This window comes from Trichosurus vulpecula, chromosome 9 (assembly GCF_011100635.1).
Source record: "Trichosurus vulpecula isolate mTriVul1 chromosome 9, mTriVul1.pri, whole genome shotgun sequence".
Taxonomy (NCBI): Eukaryota; Metazoa; Chordata; class Mammalia; order Diprotodontia; family Phalangeridae; genus Trichosurus; species Trichosurus vulpecula.
In genome coordinates this window covers 123,642,573-123,667,186 of record NC_050581.1, presented here as the reverse complement: position 1 = coordinate 123,667,186, position 24,614 = coordinate 123,642,573, and the positions used below count along the sequence as shown (strand labels likewise).

General features: G+C 39.6%; 1 protein-coding gene across 2 annotated transcripts in view; it reads left to right on the top strand.

The window, feature by feature from the left end:
* Positions 1–7,030: 7,030 nt before the first annotated feature.
* The window catches only part of NEK4 (NIMA related kinase 4), a 32,055-nt gene continuing 14,471 nt past the window's right edge, over positions 7,031–24,614 (top strand). The window contains exons 1-9 of one of the 2 annotated variants that reach the window (XM_036738611.1): positions 7,031–7,305; positions 13,642–13,908; positions 16,709–16,906; positions 17,082–17,189; positions 18,014–18,168; positions 19,155–19,296; positions 19,544–19,939; positions 20,791–20,844; positions 22,407–22,520. In XM_036738611.1, coding sequence (XP_036594506.1) covers positions 7,213–7,305; positions 13,642–13,908; positions 16,709–16,906; positions 17,082–17,189; positions 18,014–18,168; positions 19,155–19,296; positions 19,544–19,939; positions 20,791–20,844; positions 22,407–22,520 — 1,527 coding nt within the window. In that variant the 5' untranslated portion in view covers positions 7,031–7,212. The remainder of the gene's footprint in view (positions 7,306–13,641; positions 13,909–16,708; positions 16,907–17,081; positions 17,190–18,013; positions 18,169–19,154; positions 19,297–19,543; positions 19,940–20,790; positions 20,845–22,406; positions 22,521–24,614) is intronic. The other variant, XM_036738612.1, reaches the window with a different exon arrangement.

Sequence of the window (24,614 nt, the reverse complement as noted above, 5' to 3'; positions counted from 1 at the left end):
AGGGAGCCCCTCTTTCCCATAGGGCCCGTGTAGTTCCTCCTATATTTGCAATATCACACTGTGATTTAGACTCTCCCCAAGTGGATAACATACTTTAGACTTGATAGATAATAAACACCTCACTTTTTCATTTGATTTACATTGTTAGAATGGCTCATTGTAATAGCAGAGTACAAAGTCCAGGCTCTTCCTTACTTTGGTTTTTGGTCTCTTGTTGTTACTTCATGAAGCACTGGATTACACATGTACAATCTTCATTTCTTTCTAAGAGGCAAATGGCTCAGATAGAAGACTAGATTCTAGGACTCTAAAAATTTGGAGTACCATTGAGATAATTGATTCCCAAAGCTGGAGCTACCCTTCTCTTGATAGAAGGCTGATTTCTAGGACAATCTGCCTAAGAAATCCCTGACCCCACCCCAACTAGAAGGTTAGAGTTCAGGAACAATATTATCCAGACAGTCCCCAATTAGACTTCATAGATGAGCACACATCTGCTTCAATCACATGGATTTCCAAAGTTACCATTAATAGTCCTGGAGTGTAGAGAGGGGAACCCTACCTCATCAACTTTCACACCTCAGGATCTCTCCTGAGAAGTGGAAAAGGAAAAAGTTAAGGGGAAAAAAAGCTTATCAAGTCCTTTTATAGATGAAGTCAAAGAGTGCCTCTCAACAGAATCTATTCTCCTGAGTTTGAACCAAGCAATTCATCCCAGGGGCAGCCCCTATCAAAGAAATACAACCTCCAGAGGTACCAAGGAATGGCTCCAAACCCAATAATTCATGTTTGGGGTAGCCTTGGTTAATGAACCACTCCTGGGAGATATTGTTTGCCCTCTCAACAAGGTGCCATTGGACATATCCAAATCATTTGTAGGGAGGCACTTTTGAAAGTCCCACTAAAAGTCTCACCACATGGTAAGGTCATCAAGTTGACTGAAAAACTACCCTATTACAATAATGAAAATCTTACACTTAGGTTTAAAAAAACAAAAAAAAACTGAACAAATTCAGAAGACCTAGCTTAATAGCAGCTCATATAAAAAAAAAACCTATGTTTTTTTTTAAATTTTATCACAAGTTCAGTTTGATCTAGCAGTTACCCAAAAAATTAAAGTATTTGGGGGCTGTTAATAGATTTATAGTGGCTGAAACCAAGGAGGCAATAATCCCACTAGAGAGGTGAGGGGACTAAAAAAAGGGCATTACAAGCAGAAGAAGCATGATGAGCTAAGACAAATAATGAAAGCATAGAGTATGTTCAGGAAAGAGTGAGTAGGTCCAATTTGGCCAGAAAGTAGGATAGGTGTAAAGGAGCAGCAGGAAATGACACTGAAGATAATAGATCATGGCTAGATCACAGGGCCTTTATTTTAAGATTTTTTGAAAGTATCTTTGATTCCTTTGTTCCTCTACTCAGGTAATGGGGAGCAAATAAAGAAGGTTTCTGAGCAGGGAAATATCATAATCAGAGCAGTGCATTAGGAAAATTACTCTGGAAGGATGGTTTGGAGGGGGAGAGACTACAGGTATGGGGGTCAATTAGAAGGGTATTACAGTGGTCCAGGAAAGAAAACAAGAAGCTGGGCAACAGGAATGGAAAGGAGTAGATGGAGAGAGAGAGCCTATTTTTACAAAATAGACATAAATTAAAGCAATTTTACAGGGAAAAGATCCTAATAAAACATTGAACTATTTGTGTCTCTCCTAATCTTGGTTAATGTACATATAGATACTTTTACTCAGTTGTCATTTAATCTATCCCAACTCCTACTTTTTTCAACATGGTCCATATAATTTTCATTTTTAATAACTCTATATTATTCCATATCAATGTATCATCTTTTGCTTTTGCAAAATTGCCATTTAAATTTTCCTATTATAAATAGAGCTGCTAAGAACATCTTTGGTATAAATTATTTTTCTTTTTAGCATATTTCTTTGGGTTATAATCCCAATAGCTGATCAAAGATTCCTCCTTCTCCCTAAAAAATCTTTTAGCAAGAACACTTCTATAACCCTTACTGAATGTTGCCAACTTGTGACACCAACCATGAATAAATGAGACTTCCAACAGTGAGTTTTGCTGAGTTAATGGTGCTTCAAATTTGGTTTAAATTGCATTTCTTCTATTACCAACGAGGTTGGGTATTTTTCATGTGATTTTTGTTACCTTCTCCAGCTCAGGGTGTCACATATAGGATATGCTTTATAAATGTTTGTTGAATGACTATGTAGCCCAAGGTTTCTTATTTCAACAATGGTACCTGCTCTGCATGTACAGAGAGAAGAAGACAGATATGTAAAGGGCAGTAGCAGAACCCACTTATCTTCCAGGAGCAAGGCTGGTATAGCCACTCAGGGTGTAACCCCTACACAAGCCACCAGATGGCTTGCTAAGACTTGAACTACAAGCTTGAGTATATCAGTGTGCTGGGGCTGATGTGGCTTGCTTGAATTTAGTCCCAACTCCAAGTATTCCATTGAGTTCCTTGAGAGCTCTGCAACTCCCAGGGCTAGCACAGTGCTTAGTACAGTGCCTGGTACATAGTAGAAGTTTAATAAATGTTTACTGATGAATAATAAGCACTTGATAGAGGTTTTTTGATTGAAAAAACGATTAGTGCCTTACCCAGATTCTTTTCCTAGGGTATAAAAATTTCCAATATGATTCATCAGAATAGCTTGTAATGATCAGGCATGGTGGTACACACCTGTAATCCCTGCCTCTGAGGAGTCTGAAGCTGGTGGATCACTTGAGTTAGGAGTTCTGAGCTGTGGTAGGGCTAATGCCAATCAGATGACCACACTAACTCTGGCACCAATATGGCAAGGCCTCCCAGGAGCCAGGGTCCAGGGCACAAAGGAAAGAGAGAGAGAGACAGAGACAGAGAGGGAGAGAGAGAGAGAGAGAGAGAGAGAGAGAGAGAGAGAGCAAGGGAACGAGAGAGAGAGAATGAGAGAGAGAGAGAGAGAACTAGTTTGGCTGGCCAAACTAGGTATCCTGCATGTGCTTAACGGATTTTTAAAAAAAAAAATTGTATATAAAAATGTCTGTTGAAACTTAATGCTGTAGAATAATAATGATTAAGTTTGGCCCTGAAGAAGAGATATGGGAAGATAGTTCTTTCTTAAAGTGGGAGACTATGAGTGTGAAACACTGTATAAAATATCAGACTTTTTGATATGTTGGTTAGTTATGCTGAGATTTTACCCTCTCATTTTTATTCTTCATTATAAGGGATGGTTGGAGGTGGGGGGGGAGGGGGACTGGAAGAAGAAGGATACACTGGGAAATGTAGGTAATTTCAAAATAATCAATTCAAGTTTATTTTAGGATTTAAAAAAGTATCATTGATTCCTTTGTCCATCTACTCAGTTTTTTTGTTTTTGTTTTTTGTAAGACAGCAAAAATCTCGAGATGATTCTAAATAGAGCAACCATTTTGTGGGACACAGGGCCACTGACAGAAAATTCTGCTTTTAGCTTAAGTTTCTAAAACCAGTAATAGGGGATTACATTTCAGAGAACGGCGCTGTGAGCCTGAATTCACTCTCCCAGTTGTTTCCTACCAGAATGAGAAACAGGCATTTGAAGTAATAAGTTAAAACGACTTTGAGTAAACCCAAGCACCCCTGGATACATGAATGCTAAAGGTGAGCACTGGATCAATGAATATGCAATTATCTTTATAGTGCCTACTGTAACCTTCAAAAGTAATATGGGATGACTTCTCAACAAATATTTAAGCATCACTTCCCATATGTAAGATTATCATTTCAATTGCTAGGGATACAAAGGTAGATGTAACACAGACCCTGTTCTCTAAAGGTTCTTGCAAACCCTACAGATTGGTGTTGTGTTTGTCCTTCCTTCTCAAAGAGAACCAAGACCCTACAGATAACAGGAGCTGGAGATGGGGAAGGGAAAATACACAGATAATTAAGACATAAGCGTGAGGTAAATAAGGACAGAGGTTCAGGTAAAGTGCTTTGAGAAATCTGAAGAAGGAAAGATTGTTTTCACTTTTTCATTCATGGAAAGATGTAGGATCTGGGTTGGACTCTGAAAACAAAGATTTCAGGTGGACAGTGTGAGCAAAGAGAGACAGAAGAGGGCATAGTGGAGGACTGAGAGTAGTCTGCTCCAGCTGGATTGTAGACTGTAAAATACATGAACAAAGACTGGTATATTGCCAATGCAATGCAACGTACCGCGGCTGAATTTACTTTCAGTTTGGATAGCACTTACAATAATACACGCTCACACAACAAATAAGGATTATAGAATAAAGATTATAGTTTATTGCTTACAGGTATAGATGAAAGTTTACTTACATCACCAAATTGGGGAGGACAACTACATCTGGATCATGCAGCTGGGGAGTCCCCCGTTCAGCCTCCAGAGTCCCGACTGGGAAATACCCTGGGGCAGTGCATCCACTCCATGGGTGAGACTCCAAAGTCTGAATGGAAGAGCCCTATTTTAAGTTCTCCTTCAGACAAAGAAGGCACCACGCCAATTATAAGACACGATCACATACGAAACACATCTTCGTTATCCCAGGATGTTTGGTTACTGGGAGAGTGGCCAGCTCATCTCAGGAAGCAAAACCAAGGACAAAGCGTGTGATTGCGCGTGTGGCACGTCTGGTATCTAGCTGTATGTAAGCATTCATAGAACAAGGTTAAATATCGGTCATGAGGCCTACTTCCTAGGCCTAGACCACTAGAAAAGGATGAACTTATATTTATATATTATTCTCATTTCAACAGGAAAAGTACATTGTGGAGGGTTTGTGAAGGCTATGTCAAAATGGCAACAAAACAATTAGGCAAGTAGATCCGAGCAATCAAAAACAAAACACAATTTACTTCAGTGAAGAAATGTTGTTGGGACTGTTCTAAAAAGGATATCTGCTTCAGATAAGGATTGGTCTGCTGAAATACCTCTGAGAACCTAGAATTCTAAGGTTGGTCAGTTTAGACCAAATGGTGGCCTCAATGGCTCTCATATCAAAATGTTACATATGGAGAGGGAAATATCATAAGCTCATAGATAGAGCTGGAAGTGTCCTTAGAGGCCAATTAATCCAACACCTTCATTTTACAAATGTGGAAACTGAGGCAGAATGTCTCTGTCCTAGAGACAGCAGCCACGGAGAGGCAGTAGTATATTATCAAAGCAACGCTGTCAAATAGTTTCTGGAGCCTGCTCACAGGGCAGGTCTCTGAGTTTGGGCAATCCCTGACACTATTTTTACTGCACTACCATACTTTGGTATTCTCCCTGCTACCATCCTTTGCTTCCCTTTTCTGTTCACACCTTTCTGTAAAAAAATCTAATTGGTGTGGTGAGTTCTCTTTGTTTGCACACAGTCTCTTCAGACAACTCCCCCCTTTTCCTCTTCCCCACAATTGTTTCCCTTTGTGCTTTCAGCATTTCATTCTTGAGAGGTCTCCTGTACCTCCTGGACTGACATCAGTCTCAGGGTTGTTTGAGATTATTTTCAAGCAATCATTTAGCCAAACACTGCAGTGGCCTCTGGGGATACAAAGACAAAAGTAAAGTAGTCCCTGCCCTCAAGGGGCTTACAGTCTAATGGGGGGGGAGGAAACAGAACATGGTACAAAACTTAATGTATATGTGTGTTTGTTATGTAGGTGTATGTATGTGTCTAAATATATATGTATATATGTATATTATGTATATATGTATAATGTGGAACATTTTATACCATTTTATATCATTTTTCTAATTTCAATAAGATTCAGAGTCTGAACTGATTAACCAGAAGAAAAGCCTGATCCTAACAGTCTCTTTGTTCTCTGAGTAAACTCAGAATTCCTCTATCTTATGTCAACAAACCCAGATGGAGCATTCCTTTCCTCTGTCCATGGCCATTAAGGATGAGACCTTTAGTCCCGAGGAACAATCTTGAATTATGTGACTTTTCCTTATCTTAATATTTTATGGGCATATATACTATGTTATGGAATTTTAATGGCAAATTAAACACAGAGATCCTGGGTTGTAATTTCAATTGACACTTTGTCAACTATCTGACTTACTGTATTTACAATCTATTCCATTAAGGAAAATCCTTGTCTTATATCATAATTAACGTACATGGGGGTCATAAAAGTGAGGTAATACAGACATGCTGAGTCTGCTAAAAATAATGTATATAAGTTTTCTCATTTCTTTGTTCAGACAGTCAGAACTTGTGCTCTGACTCCTTGTACATACAAGTAAGCTAGCTTAGCTATGCTTTAAGGGACAATAATAAACAATATGGATTTTTCTATGACCTAGCTTGTTTGCCTCCTTTAACCAACTTTCAGGATTAACAACACATACACATATACATGTAGTTACGTTTAAATAAAACATATATAAAGCACCAAAATGACCCAACAAGGGAAAGGCACTAGTAGCTAGGAGGGAGAAGTGGAAGAGAGGCAGAGGACAGTCAATCAAGAGGTCAATAAGCATTTATTGAGCACCTTCCTAGGTGCCAGGGGAAGCACTAGGGATACAAGGAAAGGCTGAAAGCCAGCGCCTGCCCTCCAGGAGCTCACAGCCTAATGGAGCCAAGCTGCAGACTACTACGGACTAACACACTGAGGCCAGGATGAAAGGGAGATGATCCTCAGCGTTAAGAGGACTAGGAAGGCTTCCAGTAGAAGGTGGAGATGGGGATGGGGGAGGATCCATGGGCAATGGGCCCCCACAGGGTCTGGAGGCGTGGCTGCTCTCCCCCTGCCCCCATTGCTCCTTCAGTCTCGGGGAGAATCAGAGATTCTCCCAGTTTGGAGAAGTTGTCGTTAATCTTGGTTACAAAGCTTTGGCAAGACACAGCACCAGGGAAGGACAATCTCACCACCTTTTTCTCTTAAGTGCGTAGCGTTCCCCCCACCAAAGGGGGCACTGCCCTGCTACACTCGGGCCAACGAGCCCAGGAGACGCTCTGGCCACCGGTGGGGGGAGAACGTCCCGACTGTTCTCGATGGCTGGTCCTCCGAGGCATGCGCAGTGGCGGGCCAGGGATCGCTATGGCAGCGGCGTCGGCTTCGCTCCGGCCGCTGGGCTCCCGTTAGGCCCAGCCGCCTCTGCCGCCCTGTGAATGCGCGCCTAGGCTTCCCGCTGCTCCTGCCGGGGAATGAGCGGCGCCTCGGGCCACTAGCCGCCGCCGTCGCCCACGGAGACCATGCCCCTGGCCGCCTACTGCTTCCTGCGGGCCGTGGGCAAGGGCAGCTACGGGGAGGTGACGCTTGTCCGGCACCGGCAGGACGGCAAGCAGGTGACCCGCGAGGGGGGCGGGGAGCCAGGTGGGGAGGAGGAAGGGGAGGGCGAAAGGATGAGAGGAGAAGGGAGGGGAGGGGGAAGGGAAGCGAGAGGAAGGGAGCGGCGTTCAGGGCTCAGGTCCTGGTCCTTCTCCTGTGGACAGAGCCCTTGGGGCTGCTGGTGTTTTCTCCCTCTTCCTCAAGTTACCACGTGTGTGTGTCCCTGCTTAAAGAAGACTGAAAGGGCAGGGCATGCTCTTCCTCTGTTTTGTTTTTTGTATCTCCAGCTTCTTGCACCTAGTAGGCCTTAATAAATGCGGGGTGGGCTGGGTGGGGCCAGGAGAGTGAGAAGCTGGGCGGCGAACGAAGGAAGGGGCTGGGCTGGGGGTATTGAGCCTAGTGCCACCTGAGGAGCAAAGATGGCAGTGAGCCTCTGCTAGAGGAATTGGAATGGGCCAGGGGTTGGGGGCTGAGGAGGGCAGATAGAGGGCTAGACCCGGAGTCAGCAAAACCCGAATTCACATCTTGCCCCAGACACTTAATAGTTGTGTGACCCTGGCCTAGTCACTCATCTCAGCCTCATTTGCCTTATCTGTAATGCCACCTACCTCATTGGGTCGTTGTGCGGAATACATGAGATGATAGATGTAAAGTGCTTTACAAACCTTAAAGGGCTGTTAGCAGTTATTATCTGTATTAAGATATGTGTGGAGGGGGAAGAGGAAGGGAACCCAAAGTGAAACTCTGCAGAAGGGTCAGAGATGACAGCAGGGTGAAGTTGTGGAATGGGGCCATTGGCTGGTGACATTTGGGTGGAGAATGGTAATGAAGGAAGGGACAGAAGCCAAGTTGGGAGAATTGGTGGACATGATTGAACAGTGGGGTTTAGGACAGAAGTGGTGCATAAAGAAAGGAAGAACCATGGTAGGAGTCCCAGTTAGAAGGTTTGGTGGAGACCTTGGACCTTGTATCTGTTTATCGGAGGATGTGGCAGATCTCTAGGTGCAGAGATAAAGAGTTCAATTGTTTCAGTGATGCCTCGACTCTTTGTGACCCCATTTGGGGTTTTCTTGGCAAAGATACTGGAGTCATTTGCTTCTCCAGCTCATTTTACAGATGAGGAAACTGAGGCAAACAAGGTTGAGTGACATGCCCAGGGTCATATAGCTAGTAAGTGTTTGAGGCCAGATTTGAACCCAGGAAGAGGAGTCTTCCTGACTCCAGTCTCACTGCTGTATCCACTTTGCCACCTCGCTGCCCTAATAAAGAGTTGAGTACCAGCAAAAGAGGAGTTGGAGGGAGGTGGGCTAAGTGGGAACCCAGTGGCCAAGCTGAGAAAAGGGTAAGGGGATAAGAGCACAGATGAAGGATTAAAAGTGTGGGGATTCAGGCTGAAAATCGGAATTAAAAGACTGGGTAGTGGGAGGAAGAGCTGAGAGACAGTTCTTGGAGTCTATATCTCTGACTTATAGAGGCTCTTCTTCTGTAAGGGAATTAATTTGACCCCAGATGGGATTCCTAATGTTAGATCAACAGCAGGTGTTAAAGTTGCAGTGGAGGAAGAGGGTAGAGGAGGAGTGGTCATGATGATGCCAAAAAAAAGAGGAGAGCCATTAAAACATTATTTAAAATGCACACCGGAGTATGGAAAGAAGTTCAGAAAGAAGTACAAACGAACAGGGCAGTTTTGAAAGTAATGGGTTCAATTTATTATGTACCTTTTTTTTTTTAAAAAATCAAGAGATGTGAAAATTTATACTTTCATATATAATCCTCTTTTATGTTCTTATATTGGAAATACTCATTTTTGCCGATAAGTTCAGAATAAAAAGTATTTTTAAAAGAATTAGATGAAGAAGGGCTTTTAAAACTGTAATCGTAAGGGCAGAGCCAAGATGATGGAGAAAAGGTGGCCAGTCATCTGAACTCTCCCTCAAACCTCTCTGAACACCTTTAAATAATGCTATAAACAATTCCTGTAGCAGTAGAACCCACAAAAGAACGAGGTGAAATAATTTTCCAGCCAAAGACAACTTATAAGGTCAGCAGGAAAGGTCTGTCACACCTGGGTGAGAGTGGAGCACTGTCCAGGTCAGGCTGGGCCAGCACAGATGCAGCCCCAGAAAACCAGGAGCAGGCCTTGGGAACCACTGAATCAGCAGCAGCAGCTGCTTCTGGAGCTCTCAGCCCCCAGATAGTAAGGGGTTTGAATAACTGGTCAGAAGAAGATTACAGAGGTCTCTTTGCTGGCACTGAGGGTAGGACTCTATTGCATTGCCCATACTCGGATCTGAGTCACAGTCTTGGTTGGCAGTCATAGGGTGAGAAGGAGCACTAGCACACCAGAGCTTGTGGTCACAGTGGAGCTGGGACCTTCTTCACAATTCTAGGGCAGAAAAGAGTGCTTGTGGTCCCTCACAGATTAGAACACAGAAGAATAGTAAATACATCTCTCCTTAGATCATACCAGCTTGGAAGAAATGAAAATATAAGGGTCCCTAGAAGTGTCTCTGAAAACAACTGCACAAAACCCTGAAACTTGGGACAGTGCACCCTCCACCCTGGAAGTAGAGGTCCACTTTAACAAAGAGTTAAAAGTCAAGAAATCATCTGGAAAAATGAGCAACCAACAGGAAAAAAAAAATCTGACCATAGAAAGTTACTATGGTGACAAGGAAGATCAAAACACACACTCAGAAGAAGATAAAAAATCAAAGCTCCTACATCCAGAGCCTCCAAAAAAATTTGGATTGGTCTCAGGCCATGGAAGAGATCAAAAAAGGATTTGGAAAATCAAGTAAGAGAAGTAGAGGAAAAATTGGGAAGAGAAATGAATAATGTAAGAAAACCATGAAAAATGAGTTAATAGCTTGGTAAAGGAGGCACAAAAAAAATACCGAAGAAGATGACACCTTAAAAAACAAAGTAGGCTAAATGGCATAAGAGGTACAAAAAGCTAGTGAGGAAAAGAATGCCTTAAAAAGCAGAATTGGCCAAATGGAAAAAGAGGCACAAAAATTCACTGAAAAAAAAAAACTCCTTAAAAAAATTGGTTAATAGAAAAGGAGGTAGAAAAGAAAATAATTCCTTAAAAATTAGCATTGAGCAAATGGAAGCTAATGACTGTGAGAAATCAAGAAAAATAAAACAAAACCAAAAGAACGAAAAAATAGAAGACAATGTGAAATGCCTCATTGGCAAAACAACTGACTAGGAAAATATCCAGGAGAGATATATTAAAAATTATTGGACTACCTGAAAGCCATGATCAAAAAAAGAGCCTAAACATCATCTTTCAAGAAATTGTCAAGGAAAACTGCCCTGATATTCCCGAGCCAGAGGGTAGAAATTGAAAGAATCCATTGATCACTTCCTGAAAGAGATCCTAAAATGAAAACTCCCAGGAATGTTATGGCTAAATTCCAGAGCTCCCAGGTCAAGGAGAAAATATTGCAAGCAGCCAGAAAGAAACAGTTCACGTATCATGGAGCCATAGTCAGTATAACACAAGATTTAGCAGCTTCTACATTAAAGAATCAGAGGGCTTGGAATATGATATTCCAGAGAGCAAAGGAGCTAGGATTACAACCGAGAATCACCTACCCAGCAAAACAGAGTAAAATGCTCTGGGAGAAAAAAAAATGGACATTCAATGAAATAGAGGGCTTTCAAGCATTTTTGACAGACCAGAGCTGAATATAAAATCTGACTTTCAAATACAAGACTCAAGAGAAGCATAAAAAAGAGAACAGGAAAGGGAGATCATAAGGGACTTAATAAGGTTAAACTGTTTACATTCCTACATGGGAAAAATGATATTTGTAACTCATAAGAGATTTTTCATTATTAAGGCGGTTAGAAGGAGTATATCTAGACAACAGGCACAGTTGTGAGTGAAGGGATGATAGCTAAAAAATAAAATTAAGGGGTGAAAGAGGAATGTACTGGGAGAAAGAGAAAGGGAGAGGTAGAATGGGGTAAATTACCTCACATAAAAGAGGCAAGAAAACGCTTTTGCAGTGGAGGGGAAGAGGGGGGAGGTGAGGGAGAGTGAGTGAACCATACTCTCATCAGAATTGGCTCAAAGAGGAAATAACATACACACTCAATTGGGTACAGAAATCTATCTTACTCTACAGGAAAGTAGGAGGGGAAAGGGGAGGTGATAGAAGGGAGGGCAGGTTGGGGGAGGGGGTAGTCAGAAGCCAAACACTTTTGAGGATGGACAGGGTGAAAGGAAAAGGAATAGAATAAAGGGGGGCGGGGAGACAGGCTGGAGGGAAAAAGTTAGCAATAGCAACTGTGAAAAATTTAAGACAAGTTTCTCTGATAAAGGCCTCATTTCTCTAACATGTAGAGAACTGAATCAAATTTATAAAAATAAGAGCCATTTCCAAATTGATAAATGATCAAAAGATATGAACAGTTTTCAGATGAAGTTATCAAAACTATGTATAGTCATATGGAAAAAATGCTGTAACTCACGGTTGAGTGGAGAAATGCAAATTAGAACAATTCTGAGGCACTACCCATACCTATTAGATGACTTAATAGGACAGAAAAGGAAAATGACAAATGTTGGAGGGGATGAGGCGGCAGGGGGTGGGGGGAGGGGTGGGGACTGAGACATTCGTACACTTGGTAGAGTTGTGAACTGATTCAGCCATTCTGTAGAGCAGTTTGGAACTATGCCCATAGGGCAGTACCACTAATATATATGTATATATATATATATATATGGGATATATATATATATATATATATCCCAAAGAGGCAAAAAACAAAAAAGGATCTATATATACAAAAATATTTATAGCAGATCTTTTCTGGTGGCAAAGAATTGAAAATTGAGGGCATGACCATCAATTGGGGAATGGCTGAAAAAGTTGTGGTATGTGGTTATGATGGAATACTACTCTTGTGCTATAAGAAATGATGAGCAGGACACTCTCAGAAAAACCTGAAAAGACTTCCATGAGCTGATGCAAAGTGAATTGTTCTGTGTACAAAGTAATAGCAATGTTGTAAGATGATCAGCTGTGAATGACTTAGCTCTTCCCAGAAATACAATGATCCAAGACAGCTCTGAAGGGCTTATGGTGAAAAATGCTGTCCATCCCCAGAGAAAGAACTGATGGTGTCCGAATACACATTGAAGCAAATTTGTTTTTTACTTTATCTTTCTTGAGATGTTTTTTTTTTGGTCTATTTTCTTTCACAACATGACTAATATGGAAATATGTTTTGCATGACTACACATATATAGCCTATATGGAATTGCTTGCCTTCTCAATGGGGTGGGGGTGGGGGTAGGGAAGAAGGGAGAGAATTTGGAACTCAAAGTTTTTAAAACAAATGTTAAAAATTGTTTTTACACGTAGCTGGGGAAAAATAAAATAATAAATTCAAAAACTAAAACTGCTCTGCAAATATATAGTAATATCAGTTGCATCATATAAGATGATAAAGCATGACTGATTCATATGTAATCACAATTATTTGTCATTTTAGAAAACTAAAATAGAAAATATCCAGCATTAAGGAATTATGCATTTTCCTCAAGGTTCTCTGATTTCACAGTTTTCCCTCCACTGACAGATCACAACCACCTCCATGACTTGGTACATGGTTTCATGAGTTCCTATGGGCAAGCATAACCACTGTTGCTTTGGTGACTAAACCTTCCTTGAGCTCAAACCACTAGAGTGGCCAGTCCTTTCTTGAGCCCCTCTAAACATAAATTCCTCATATGACAGATAGGAAGATGGCCACAAGGCTCTAAAAGAAAGCCTTTCCACTTTCAGCAGGATTTGCCAGAGCTTGTTCTTCAGTGGCATTGCTTTCCAAGAACCTGGGGTCACGACCTCCACGCTATTGTGAGACATCTGAAGAGGACTTGGGTAGAAGTTCACATTTCATAAAGGACAATAACATAGTATACATTGTAATGGAACTAGTGATAGGTCAAGTTGGAATCTTTTTTTTTAACAATTTCTTTTTGAAGCTCCAATGTTTTCTCACTGTCATTATTATGCAATATACATAAATTTTCCCCACCTGAGATGTGTTATGTCAGGGGTGGGGAACCTGTGGCCTTGAGGCCCTTAAGGGCCACACTTGAGGACCTAGAGGGCCACGTGGCCTTGAGGCCACAGGTTCCCCACCCCTGTGCTATGTGAATTAGTTTCTTTGTTGCATAGTTTATTTTTAGAACGAAATTGTCTTAGAAGCTAGGTTTCATAAACTCTGTTTTAGCACCTTACAAACGCTTAGGAGGATTAGAAATAGTATGTGTGTGTTCATATGTGTATGTGTACATGAATACATATGTGTAAAATGTGTTTTCTTTGCAGTATGTCATCAAAAAACTAAACCTCCGAAATGCCTCCAGCCGAGAGCGCAAAGCTGCTGAGCAAGAGGCCCAGCTTTTGTCTCAGCTGAAGCACCCCAACATTGTTACCTACCGAGAGTCTTGGGAAGGAGGAGATGGCCTGCTCTACATAGTTATGGGATTCTGTGAAGGAGGGGATCTCTATCGAAAGCTCAAAGAACAGAAGGGCAAACTTCTACCTGAGAACCAGGTGGTGGAGTGGTTTGTTCAGATCGCTATGGCCCTGCAGGTATTAATGTGGTGGCCTCTCATCTTCTGGGTCCTTTATAACCTTAGAATTTCAAATTATTTTTTGTGGAAGCTTTCAGCTGAATTGCAATTTTATCAAATATGCATGGAAGACTAGTTAAAATTTTATTTTGTAAACAAGGATATTTATAATCATGGCAAAAACACTTGGTTTATGCTGCAGTTCAAGTACAGCTTTTAAAATTCTTTGCAAAAAAAAAAAACAACACACTTTCTGAGCCACAAATTATTAAACCCTCAGGGTACTTGGCTTTAAAGGAAACACAAGGGAACTGCTGGAGTCTTGTTTTGGGAGCTATCTTCCTAAGTACAGCAATGTGTGTAATGCTTCTGTCCAGCAACATCAGCTAGTAGGAGCCCTGCCAAGAACCAGAAAGTTAGTAAAAAATTCAATGAAAGGAACACCTATTGAGTGCCTGCCTCATGTACTAAGGGAGATGAGTGGTCAGACTAGATATCATAAAGCCCATGACCTAAACCTCCTGCTCTTTACAAAAGCCCTCCCTCAGAACCTATTCTTAATTTAGACACACTTCTAGTACACTCTGATTTGTCTGACTAGTCTGATTTCCCTCTGTCCAACAGATCAGAGGCAGAAACTTAGAAAGGTGGCAGAGGAAGGCTGTTAGCAACAGGCACACTGAACATTAGCTAGAAATAGCACCCAACAGCTAAAAAGGAGATTAAAAACTATAAAAACAAGATGAAGTAAAACCAGCTGGCACTTATAGAGCACCTGCAGTGTGCTGGGCACTAGGCTCAGTGCTTTAGAAATACTTTCTCAATTGATCCTCACAACAACCCTGGGAAATGGGTGCTATTATTATCTCCATTCTACAGTTGGGGAAACTGAGGCCAGTAGCAGTGAAGTGACTTGTTCAAGGTCACAGAGCTAGTGAGTGCCTGAGTCTGTATTTGTACTCAGGTCTTCCTGATTCCAGACCCAGTGCGGTCTGCCCTGCACCTACTGCTGCCACCCATACTTAGAAACTACAGCAGTCTCAGGCTATTTTATGTGGCCTCTGGATAGGAATGCATGATGCAGGAAACAGTGTTCCTAATGATAGTATCAGGCATGAAGGAACGATTGTTAATGTTTAATTGTATTGGAAATATAATTGGAAATATGTATACTATGCTTTAGAAATATTTCCATCCTTTAAAATAAAGGGCACTTTAGCACTTAAAAGAACTGTTAATTTTTCCCAGTAATGCCAAATATATTAGGTGTCACTTTTACCATAGAAAACTGTTTTTGCATTGCTATCCCAGTGGTATTTCTATCTGAACAAATTTATAGTCATAACTTTTCAGGTCACAGAAGATAACATGAGGGAGAGATTTCAGACACAGTTCATCTTAGGAATAAAACTTCCTCTGATAGAAATGACTGGGTCTCTATCACCACATAATGAGTAGATTCATTATCAGTTATCCACTGCCCCTAAAAAAGATTTGTTTTAAGGTAGCAAGGTTTGGGATGCTAATTAACCCAGATAAAAGTATAACAATCCGGGCTCCCTCCTACAGATGGATAAAGCAGTTTAGGAATAGAAAAAAAAAGCTTATATTTAATAGAAGCAAATGTGAAAGTAAGCGAACTGTGGAAGAACTCCTCTGGATCTGAGCAAATTTTCTTTGGATGGCCCATGTAGATTTTCAAGAGCACTATAAACAGAAATGAACCTGTGGCCCTGCTTGGAGAGTGATTGAAGAGATCCCCACAGCTCTCTTCTACAGTCAGTCTGTCCATGGCCGGACTAAAAAAATTAGCTCATAGAAAACAGAGCAGCAGAGACAGCAGAGGGACAGCCCACATTGGCAAGAAAGAATTGATTTTGGACGTTTTGATCTGATAAAATCAGAGGCTCACATGTATAGCGCTCTTTCACGTTTGTGGAGCACTTTCATTTAAGCTTCTCAGTGACCCTGCAAGGTCCTCTAGATATTATTACCTCTGTTTTACAAATGAGGAAACCGAGGTTCAGAAGTTAAGTGACTTGCCTGTTGTCACACAGAAAGCATCAATGATAGGATTGGAACACAGGTCTTCCTGACTCTAACTTCATCTTTCTTTCTACTTCCCTCTACTGTCTTGAGTCTAATGCAAATAACTATGGACCAAGAATTAAAACACTTGGGTTCCAGGTAATTCTGGTTGTGACTCTGACACTGGCTATCTGTGTCAGCCAGGCAAGGAACTTAAACTTCTGTGCCCCAGCTTCCTGATCTATAAAACAGAAAGAACAGAGGCAGCATGGTGGCTTAGAAAAAACCCCAGGCATAAGTCTTAGCATTTCTGCTGCTTACCACCTGTATGGCATTGGATAAGTTATTTTCTCGTTTCCTTTGTAAAATTAAAAATGAACTCGATGATTCCTCTGGTTCTTTTTATCTCTAAATCTATGCTGCTGTCTTGAAATATAAATCTACCCCAATACAAATTGTATTTCCCGCCTTTGGTGGAAAGAAATAGAATGATTTTAACTGAGTTTGTGTAATACTAAAATGGTGACTTTTTAAAAGCCATTGTCCTTTATTACCTGAAAAGAAAAGTCATGTCTTATATCTAAATGCCTAGAAATGTTGGAAACTTTGGGGGAAACGTGTATGGGACTTGATTTTCTTACTTTTGAAGGGTTCACATTAAGCCTTTCATATAATAATGATTACAAAGACAAGTTTTGTTGTGTCTTTATAGCCAAAGAACTCCAAAAGAATGATCTAAAGGAAATTGGATTTTTATGTGCTACTAATGAAGTTTTCTTTCTCTTTTGCAGTATTTACATGAAAAACACATCCTTCATCGAGATCTGAAAACTCAGAATGTCTTCTTAACAAGAACAAACATCATCAAAGTAGGCGATCTGGGGATTGCCCGAGTGCTAGAAAATCAATATGACATGGCCAGTACACTCATCGGAACACCGTACTACATGAGTCCTGAACTGTTCTCAAACAAACCCTACAACTATAAGGTGGGGAAGGTCTAGCATTATCAACTTACCCTGCTTCTTGTTCATACTTTTAGAGCCAGATTGAACAAAAGGGGAGAATGGTTTTTGAATATGTATAGGGAAAATTGTCTTTTATTATAAAAATTAAGAAGCATAGGGTGAAACCATGTTGACACTTTTTTTTTTCTTTTTCCAGTCTGATGTTTGGGCTTTGGGATGCTGTGTTTATGAAATGGCTACACTGAAACATGCTTTCAACGCCAAAGACATGAATTCTTTAGTTTATCGAATTATTGAAGGAAAGGTAAAAACAAGTCTGGAACTGATTGTATTTAGTGTTGGGAACAAGATCTGTTTAGCTGGACTTTGCAAATAACCACTTGTCCAGGGTAAGTATTAATTTGTGTTGAGTGAGTAGAAAAAACATTATGCACCTCATATGGAGAAAGGTGAGCTCAGAGTAGGAAAAATAGATAATACTTTTAGTATCAGTTTGCAAGGCTGGCTTAATGGCTCTAGAAAAATATTATAGGGTGGCTTTTTGAAAACAGCTACCCTGCAACAATACAGAATCAGTGGAACTTAGGGAGGGTGTCTGGTCCATAAAAAACTGTTGATATTAGGTAGATATTAAAGCCATTGAAAATAATCCACCTCATGGGTTTGATCCTGTTTTTGCTCTACAATACGACTTATATCTATTCCTAAGTTGAAAATTGCATAAAATGTTATATTGTGTGGATGTCATTGTAGCAAGCTCTCAGTATCATAGCATCTCATGATTAGTGGTTTAACATAATATCCTCTGCACCAAAGCTGGGTAAAGGTGAGGCTCCCCTACCACAGGGACCACGGTGGCTCTCCATCTTTCATCCGTGATCCTCACCACATAACTTGCTCATCTCTTCCTATTATCTTATTGAACTATAGGCTAGATGTAAAGATTTTGACATTATAAATATTCGGACTTATCATTCCATCCAAAACAATTTAGCCATTGCCACCTTAGACAGATGACCCTTTTTAGGTTAGCTTGGTGGCTATAAATGCATGTTGGAAACTGTTGGTGATTATTTCCTTTATTCCATCCAACATAGAGTCATATTGTCCTGTTGTTTCTCCCTACAGCTGCCACCAATGCCAAAGGACTATAGCCCACAGCTGGCAGAACTGATAAGAACCATGTTGTGCAAGAAGCCTGAGGAAAGACCCTCTGTGAGAAGCATACTTAGGCAGCCCTACATAAAACGCCACATTTCTTTGTTTTTGGAGGTCACAAAGGCGTAAGATATTTCCCATACAAGAATATGGGCTAAAATGTTAATGGTTGCAGTAAAGTAAAGCGTCTATATTTTTAACATTTCTCTATGTAGGAGTCTAAAATCAAATCTTTATAGCAAATGACTTAGGTACTAAATTTTCTTGTCTTTTAACTTTTGGCTGTTGTCTATATTTGTTAATATTGAAAAACTAAAAGGCTAAGACAAAGACTAAATTGTTTGGCTGCATAGGATTTGTTCATATCTAATAAGTTATTTTCAGACCTCTGAAGGACCCCATGAGGGATCCTTCATAAACTCCCATTTTGTCTCATATCTGTTTTTCTCCCCAAACAGCTATTCCCAGATCTGTAGCTTTGGTCTCTCTCTAACAGTGTAACCTATAGTAAATTTTGAAGGGATGGGCATGCCTCCTGTCTTTGTGATATTGGACGGCTCACTAGTCTGAGCCTCAAGTTTTTTTATCTGAAAATGAGGGAGTTGGACTAGACAACTTAGGGGATCCTTTCTAGCACTAAATATATGCACCTGAGGCTTTGAGAGGTTGATTGGTTCCACAGAGAGAAGAGATTGGAAACCACTCCTTGCAACTCCAAGTCTAGAGTGCTCTCTGCTATGTCACACTAGGTCTTAGCCCACTGCGGGGTTTAAGAAGATTACAGACAGACTTTGAGAAGCTGACCCCCAAGATGGGAATGGTGGTGTGGCGGGTGTGCTCGTTTAATGTCGTCTAATACACCTGTACATTTTTAATGTTCCCTCTCTCTCGTATACTTTACATTCCAGTCAGACTATCTGTATTTTGTATTTTCAGATCTGTGCACACTTTTCCCCCAGTAGAGTATACTTTTTTCTTTTTTTGTCTTTGTTTCCTCAGCACACCTAGCACAAAGTATGGCACCTAGTAGGCACTTAATAAATATTTGAATCCTGCCACATTGGTTGAAACAACTTTTTAATGTATTTCTTATATTGTACTCTTTATGAAGGAGAACTTCCAAAAGCCATGTTAAAAATGGTAACCCTAAAACCAGACCTGCTGCTGAAGTTATTTCAGTAAAAACTGAATCAGACCCTGAAAAGATCATCTCTCAGCAATATTTCTCAAAGCCACCTAAGACACCTAGAGAGGTATGTTCCCATTAAAAGGATGCATTTTAATACAACTGTTAAAATAATAGGTTGTTAAATCAGGCTATCAGTTTATGTGAAATATTTGTACTTTTCTAAAGAATGCCCTGTAAAAAAAGAATTAATTCTGAAACCACATTCAAAAGATACCATGGTAATGAAGTTTATTTAGAACACTTTAAATAATGTGGATTGTTAGCACACTTAAGATATTAGTACCATAGTAATTCTTAAAGCATGTTTGCAGGTTGAAGAAAAATGTTTATCTCAGGATAAACCCATGGATGCTTGCCAGTTTGAAATAGCAAATCCTAAAAGCCATTCCAACAAGAATGATAGGCACGGCCCTGGAGACTCTTTAGCAACAATCAGCAAGGTGGATATTAACATCTTGCCTGGCCATGAAAGGAACAACTCAGAGAGTGACAACTTACTGCATGATAACAAACTGAAACACTCCAATATTTCTGATGAGCCAGAAGCTAAATTTAATGTGGCCCCAGTGAAGGAAGAGGGACAGCAACTTAGTACGAAGCCCGAAAATCTAGCTCCCTCTCAGACTTCTGGTGAGATCACTGACGAAGAGAATGACACGATGAAACTCCTGCAGCCTTTACACCAGGACCTCAAGCCAGTGGACCAGGTGAGCCTTTTGGCTAGTGTTAGCTCTTGGATTCAGAATACAGTAGGACATACCAGTAGAATCTAATACAAGTATGTAGGTTTTTTTAAAAAGAAGTTAAAAGAAAATCAGCTATTCCATACACCATTTTATATAAAAACTAAAATAAGAGATTTGGACCGAAGGGACTCTTAGCTATCTTTATTATATTCTCTACTACCGATGGTAGTGAAGAGGAATAAACTCCCAGCAATTGCTTAGATTTCCATCCTCTTTCCCTCTCTCTCCCATCTTCCTTACCTCCTTTCCATCATCCTTTCCTCCTTCCCTCCTGCACAGTCCCTCACTAGCTAATTCTGACTTTTTAACATTATTTTTCCTTGGTCCTTAGTGCATTTTCACCTCCATTTGGGCAAGTTTTGGTCAGCTTTTAGAGAAGATGTATAGTCAAAAATAGATTGATTATATTTTTTAATTAAGAAAAAGAAGTTGGGGCAGTTAGGTGGCACCAGCCCTGGAGTCAGGAGGACTTGAGTTCAAATGTGGCCACAGATACTTGACACACTTACTAGCTGTGTGACTCTGGGCAAGTCACTTAACCCCAACTGCCCTGCCTACCCCCCTCCAGAAAAAAAAAAGACAAAGAAGTTAATCAGAAGATTAAGGCTTGGCAAGGTGAAGTGGAATAGTGAGGAAAAAGAGTTTTAAAAATTGGTATCCAAGGACTTTGAAGAAGAAATTATCATCCTTATTCCTTATTTGACTGTCAGATTACATTCACGTAAGTTTTGAGAGCTACTTTTGTTACTAGTTTTAAGCTGCTTATTTCTCTGGGTTTTGTTTGACCATGAAAATGAACCTTCTTGTTTCAGGATAGATTGGACTCCACTGAAAAACTCTTAGCACCATTTGTTCCTGTTGTCCTGGTAAGTCTCTAAACCTTCTAGTGAACATATCCTACTTGCTCCAACTGATAAATTATGTTTTTTTCTCCCTTTAGAAATTGTTCGGCTGAGTTGATCTCATTTAATTTGTGGTGAAGCAGTTGATAAGTTGTGTGAAAACCACTCAAGCTTTTCATCTTTTGTGACTATTCTTTACCTAATATTGAGTGCAGTGACAAAAGAGACAAAGAATAGAAGATATTTTTCCTACAGTTTCATAGTTTGTTGGTTTCTAGTAAATCTAAAATTGTTGGTTAAATGCTATCTTTACTTGATAGCTCAGTCTTACCTTGTATTACTGTTGAATTGTTTACTTTTCAAAAAACTTTTTTTTTTTATCAAACGGTCAGTGCCCCATAGTCTTAGTTATTAGAAAACATAGACATCGTAATAGTAAATTTGGTACAAGACTATTTTATTTTAATTTGTTGTCTTTCAATTAAACATATTTTTCATTTGTAAATTTAGAGATATATTTTGTTTTTATATTACTTTCATTTCTGAATGCATTTTCCCTTGCCTCTTACCAGTGAGCCTTTCCTTGTAACACAAAAGAAAAAAGAGAAAAAATTAGTTTATCAAAATGAAGCGATTTCTCAGCCAAGTCTCAGAGTAAATACAGTTCCACTTTCATAGCTCCCCCCTCTGCAGAGAAGGGAGGGAAATGCATTTTTTCATCCATTTTTTTGTGGATAACATATGCATTGATTCTTTATATAACTATAAATTTAATCCTCTGCATCTGGAGATTTTTACACCTTAAAGTTGTTCCATGGAAATACTGAAAGAAGGTTTTTTATGTATTAATTAAATTAAATTTTTGAAATTAGGTTATATATTTGCAGCCAAATCACTGGTTTTTATCAGGAGCTAAATTTTTAGTTTAAAAGAGTAAGTGGTGTTTTGCTGAACCACACATTTACAATTATTTTTTCCATTAAAAAGTTGTAGAAAATTCTTGGCCCAAAATGGAACTGTGCTAAATGCTGAAGATACTAAGACAGAAATAAAATTTTTCTTGCCGTTAGAGAGCAGGGATTTGACTAGGTGGCAGAATATGTACACCCACAGTGAGGGAAATTGAAAGAGAGAGAAAGAGAGACAGAGAAACAGCAAGAGCGAGAGAGAGCACTAATAGCTGAGCGTATCAGAAACACTTGAACTAAGCCTTGAAGAAACATAAGGATTCTCTGGTGTTGAAGTGAAGACAGATTACATTCCTAGGATGGTCCTATGCAAGTGCACAGAGGTGGGAGATGGATGGAAAGTGGCATTCAGGGAACAAATAGTCCAGAATAATCTGTTCTTTTAATTAGGGAAAGAGAAACAAAGAATTCTGAATTGGGATAGAATAGACTGGTATTGTTTTGATTGTAGTCCAGAGTAGACATTTATTTTCAGAATTTCTGCATGTGCCAAGGGAAATTTGTTCCTTCTAAGCCCCAGGAGCACTTTTTTGGATGTGAACTGAGAAGACTTTGCCATTTAGAAGACTAAAATCCTATTTCATTCCATGGATACAAGAATTTTTTTTTCATTTTTAGGATAGAATCAACCCATACTTACAGCCCTGTAGTTCTGTGTCTGAGCCCTTCCATTCCCGGCAACGAAGGCAGAAAAGAAGGGAACGAGTTGAACGAAGTAGAGATGGTGGACAGGTAGGCAGAAACTTCTTTGGGATAATTTATTTGTCATGTATATTTAACAGGGAAATTTTCATAACTACACAGAAGTTATATACTGCACTCCTTCATTATGGTGTGAAGGACACTTTGTATTTTCAGCAGAAAAGAAGCTCTGATAGGTTCTCCAAGATGAAAATATTTCACGTCTAGTCCTGGTGTTGGACTGGGGTTTGTCCATCTGAGGACCAGCCTGGTCTCTAGAGGCTCATCACCATGGTGGCCTCAGAAAGATAAATTTTTTGGTCATGGCAACTCTTTAAAATATATTCACATGCGTGCATGCGTGTGTGTGTTTTAAATTTATTTTTAAAATTTATTTTTCCTATTTAAATATTTCCCAATTACATTAAAATATTTTTAACATATATTTTTTAAAAATTTTGAATTCCAAATTCTCTCCTTCCTACCCCATTGAGAAGGGAAGCAATATGATATCGATTATACACGTGAAGTTATGCAAAACATTTCCATGTTAGCCGTGTTGCAAAAGAAAACACATAAAAACCAAAAAAAAATTTTAAGTGAAAAAAATATGTTTCAATCTGCACTCAGAGTTCATCAGTTCTCTTTCTGGAGATAGATAGCATTTTTTATCATAAGTCCTTTAGAATTGTCTTGGATCATCATATTGATTAGAGTAGCTAAGTCTTTCACACTATTGCTGCTACTTTGTACAATGTTCTTCTGGTTCTGCTCACTTCACATAAGAGTCTTCCCAGGTTTTTCTGAAACCATCTTACAGCTCAATAGTATTCCATCACATTGATATTCCATCACAGTGATATACCACATTTGCTATTCTCCAATTGATGGGCATCTCCTTAATTTCCAATTTTTGCCACTACAAAAATGCTATAAATATTTTTGTACAAATAGATCCTTTTTCCTTTTCTTTCTTTTCTTTGGGATACAAACCTTGGTAGTGGTGTTTCTGAGTCAAACAAAGGGTATCCAACGGTTTTGCAGCCGTTTGGGCATAGTTCCAAATTGTTCTCCACAATGATCAGACCAGTCCACAGCTCCACCAACAGTGCATTAGTATCCCTATTTTTCCATAACCCCTCCAAGTATTTGTCCTTTTCTTTTTCTTTCATTTGAATAAGTATGAAGTGCTACCTCAGAGTTGTTTTAATCTGCATTTCTATAATCAGTAGTGAATAAGAGCATTTTTTTCCTGTGACTGCTGATAGCTTTGATTTTTTCTTCTGAGAACTGCCTGTTCATAACCTTTGACCATTTATCAATTGGGGAATGGCTCTTATTTTTATGTATCTGCCTTGGTTCCCTATATATTTGAGAAATGAGGCCTTTATCAAAGAAACTCGCTGTAATATTTTTTTTCTGTTTCCTGCTTTCCTAATTTTGGCTACATTGGTTTTGTTTGTGTAAAATCTTTTTAATTTTATTTAATCAAAATATATTTTACTTCCCATGAGCCTTTCTATGTCTTTTACGATCATAAGCACTTCCTTTATCCGTAGATCTGACAGTTATGTTTTTCCACATTCCCCAACTTATGATATCACCTTTTATGTCTAAATCATCTACCCCTTTTGACCTTATCTTGGGGTGAGATGTTCTCTGCCAAACTATTCTACAATTTTCCTAACAGTTTTTGTTAAATGTTGAGTTCTTACCCCCAAAATTTGGATCTTTGGGTTTATCAAATACTAGATTCTCTGGTCATTTACTACTATGTATTGTGCACCTAATCTATTCCAGTGATCCGCCACTGTATTTCTTAGCCAGTACCAGCTTGTTTTCATGATTATCACTTTGTGATACAGTTTGAAATGTGGTACTGCTAGGAGGCATGGCAACTCTTTGAAGACCCTCTATTAGGATAAAAAGGGATTGTGAACTGAATCAGAGGAGACAGCACCTCCACTGATAAAATCACAAATTCTTGAAGTAAGAAACTTGTCTCACCTATGATAGGCTTTGGGTAAATTGTTTTAGATTCAATTAAATTAACAGTTGCCCATAAGATACATAGAGGCTATCAACAGAAGAGCAGGAAATATTTGGAAAAGATGACATGCTGAAATTAGTTTTAAAATATGAACC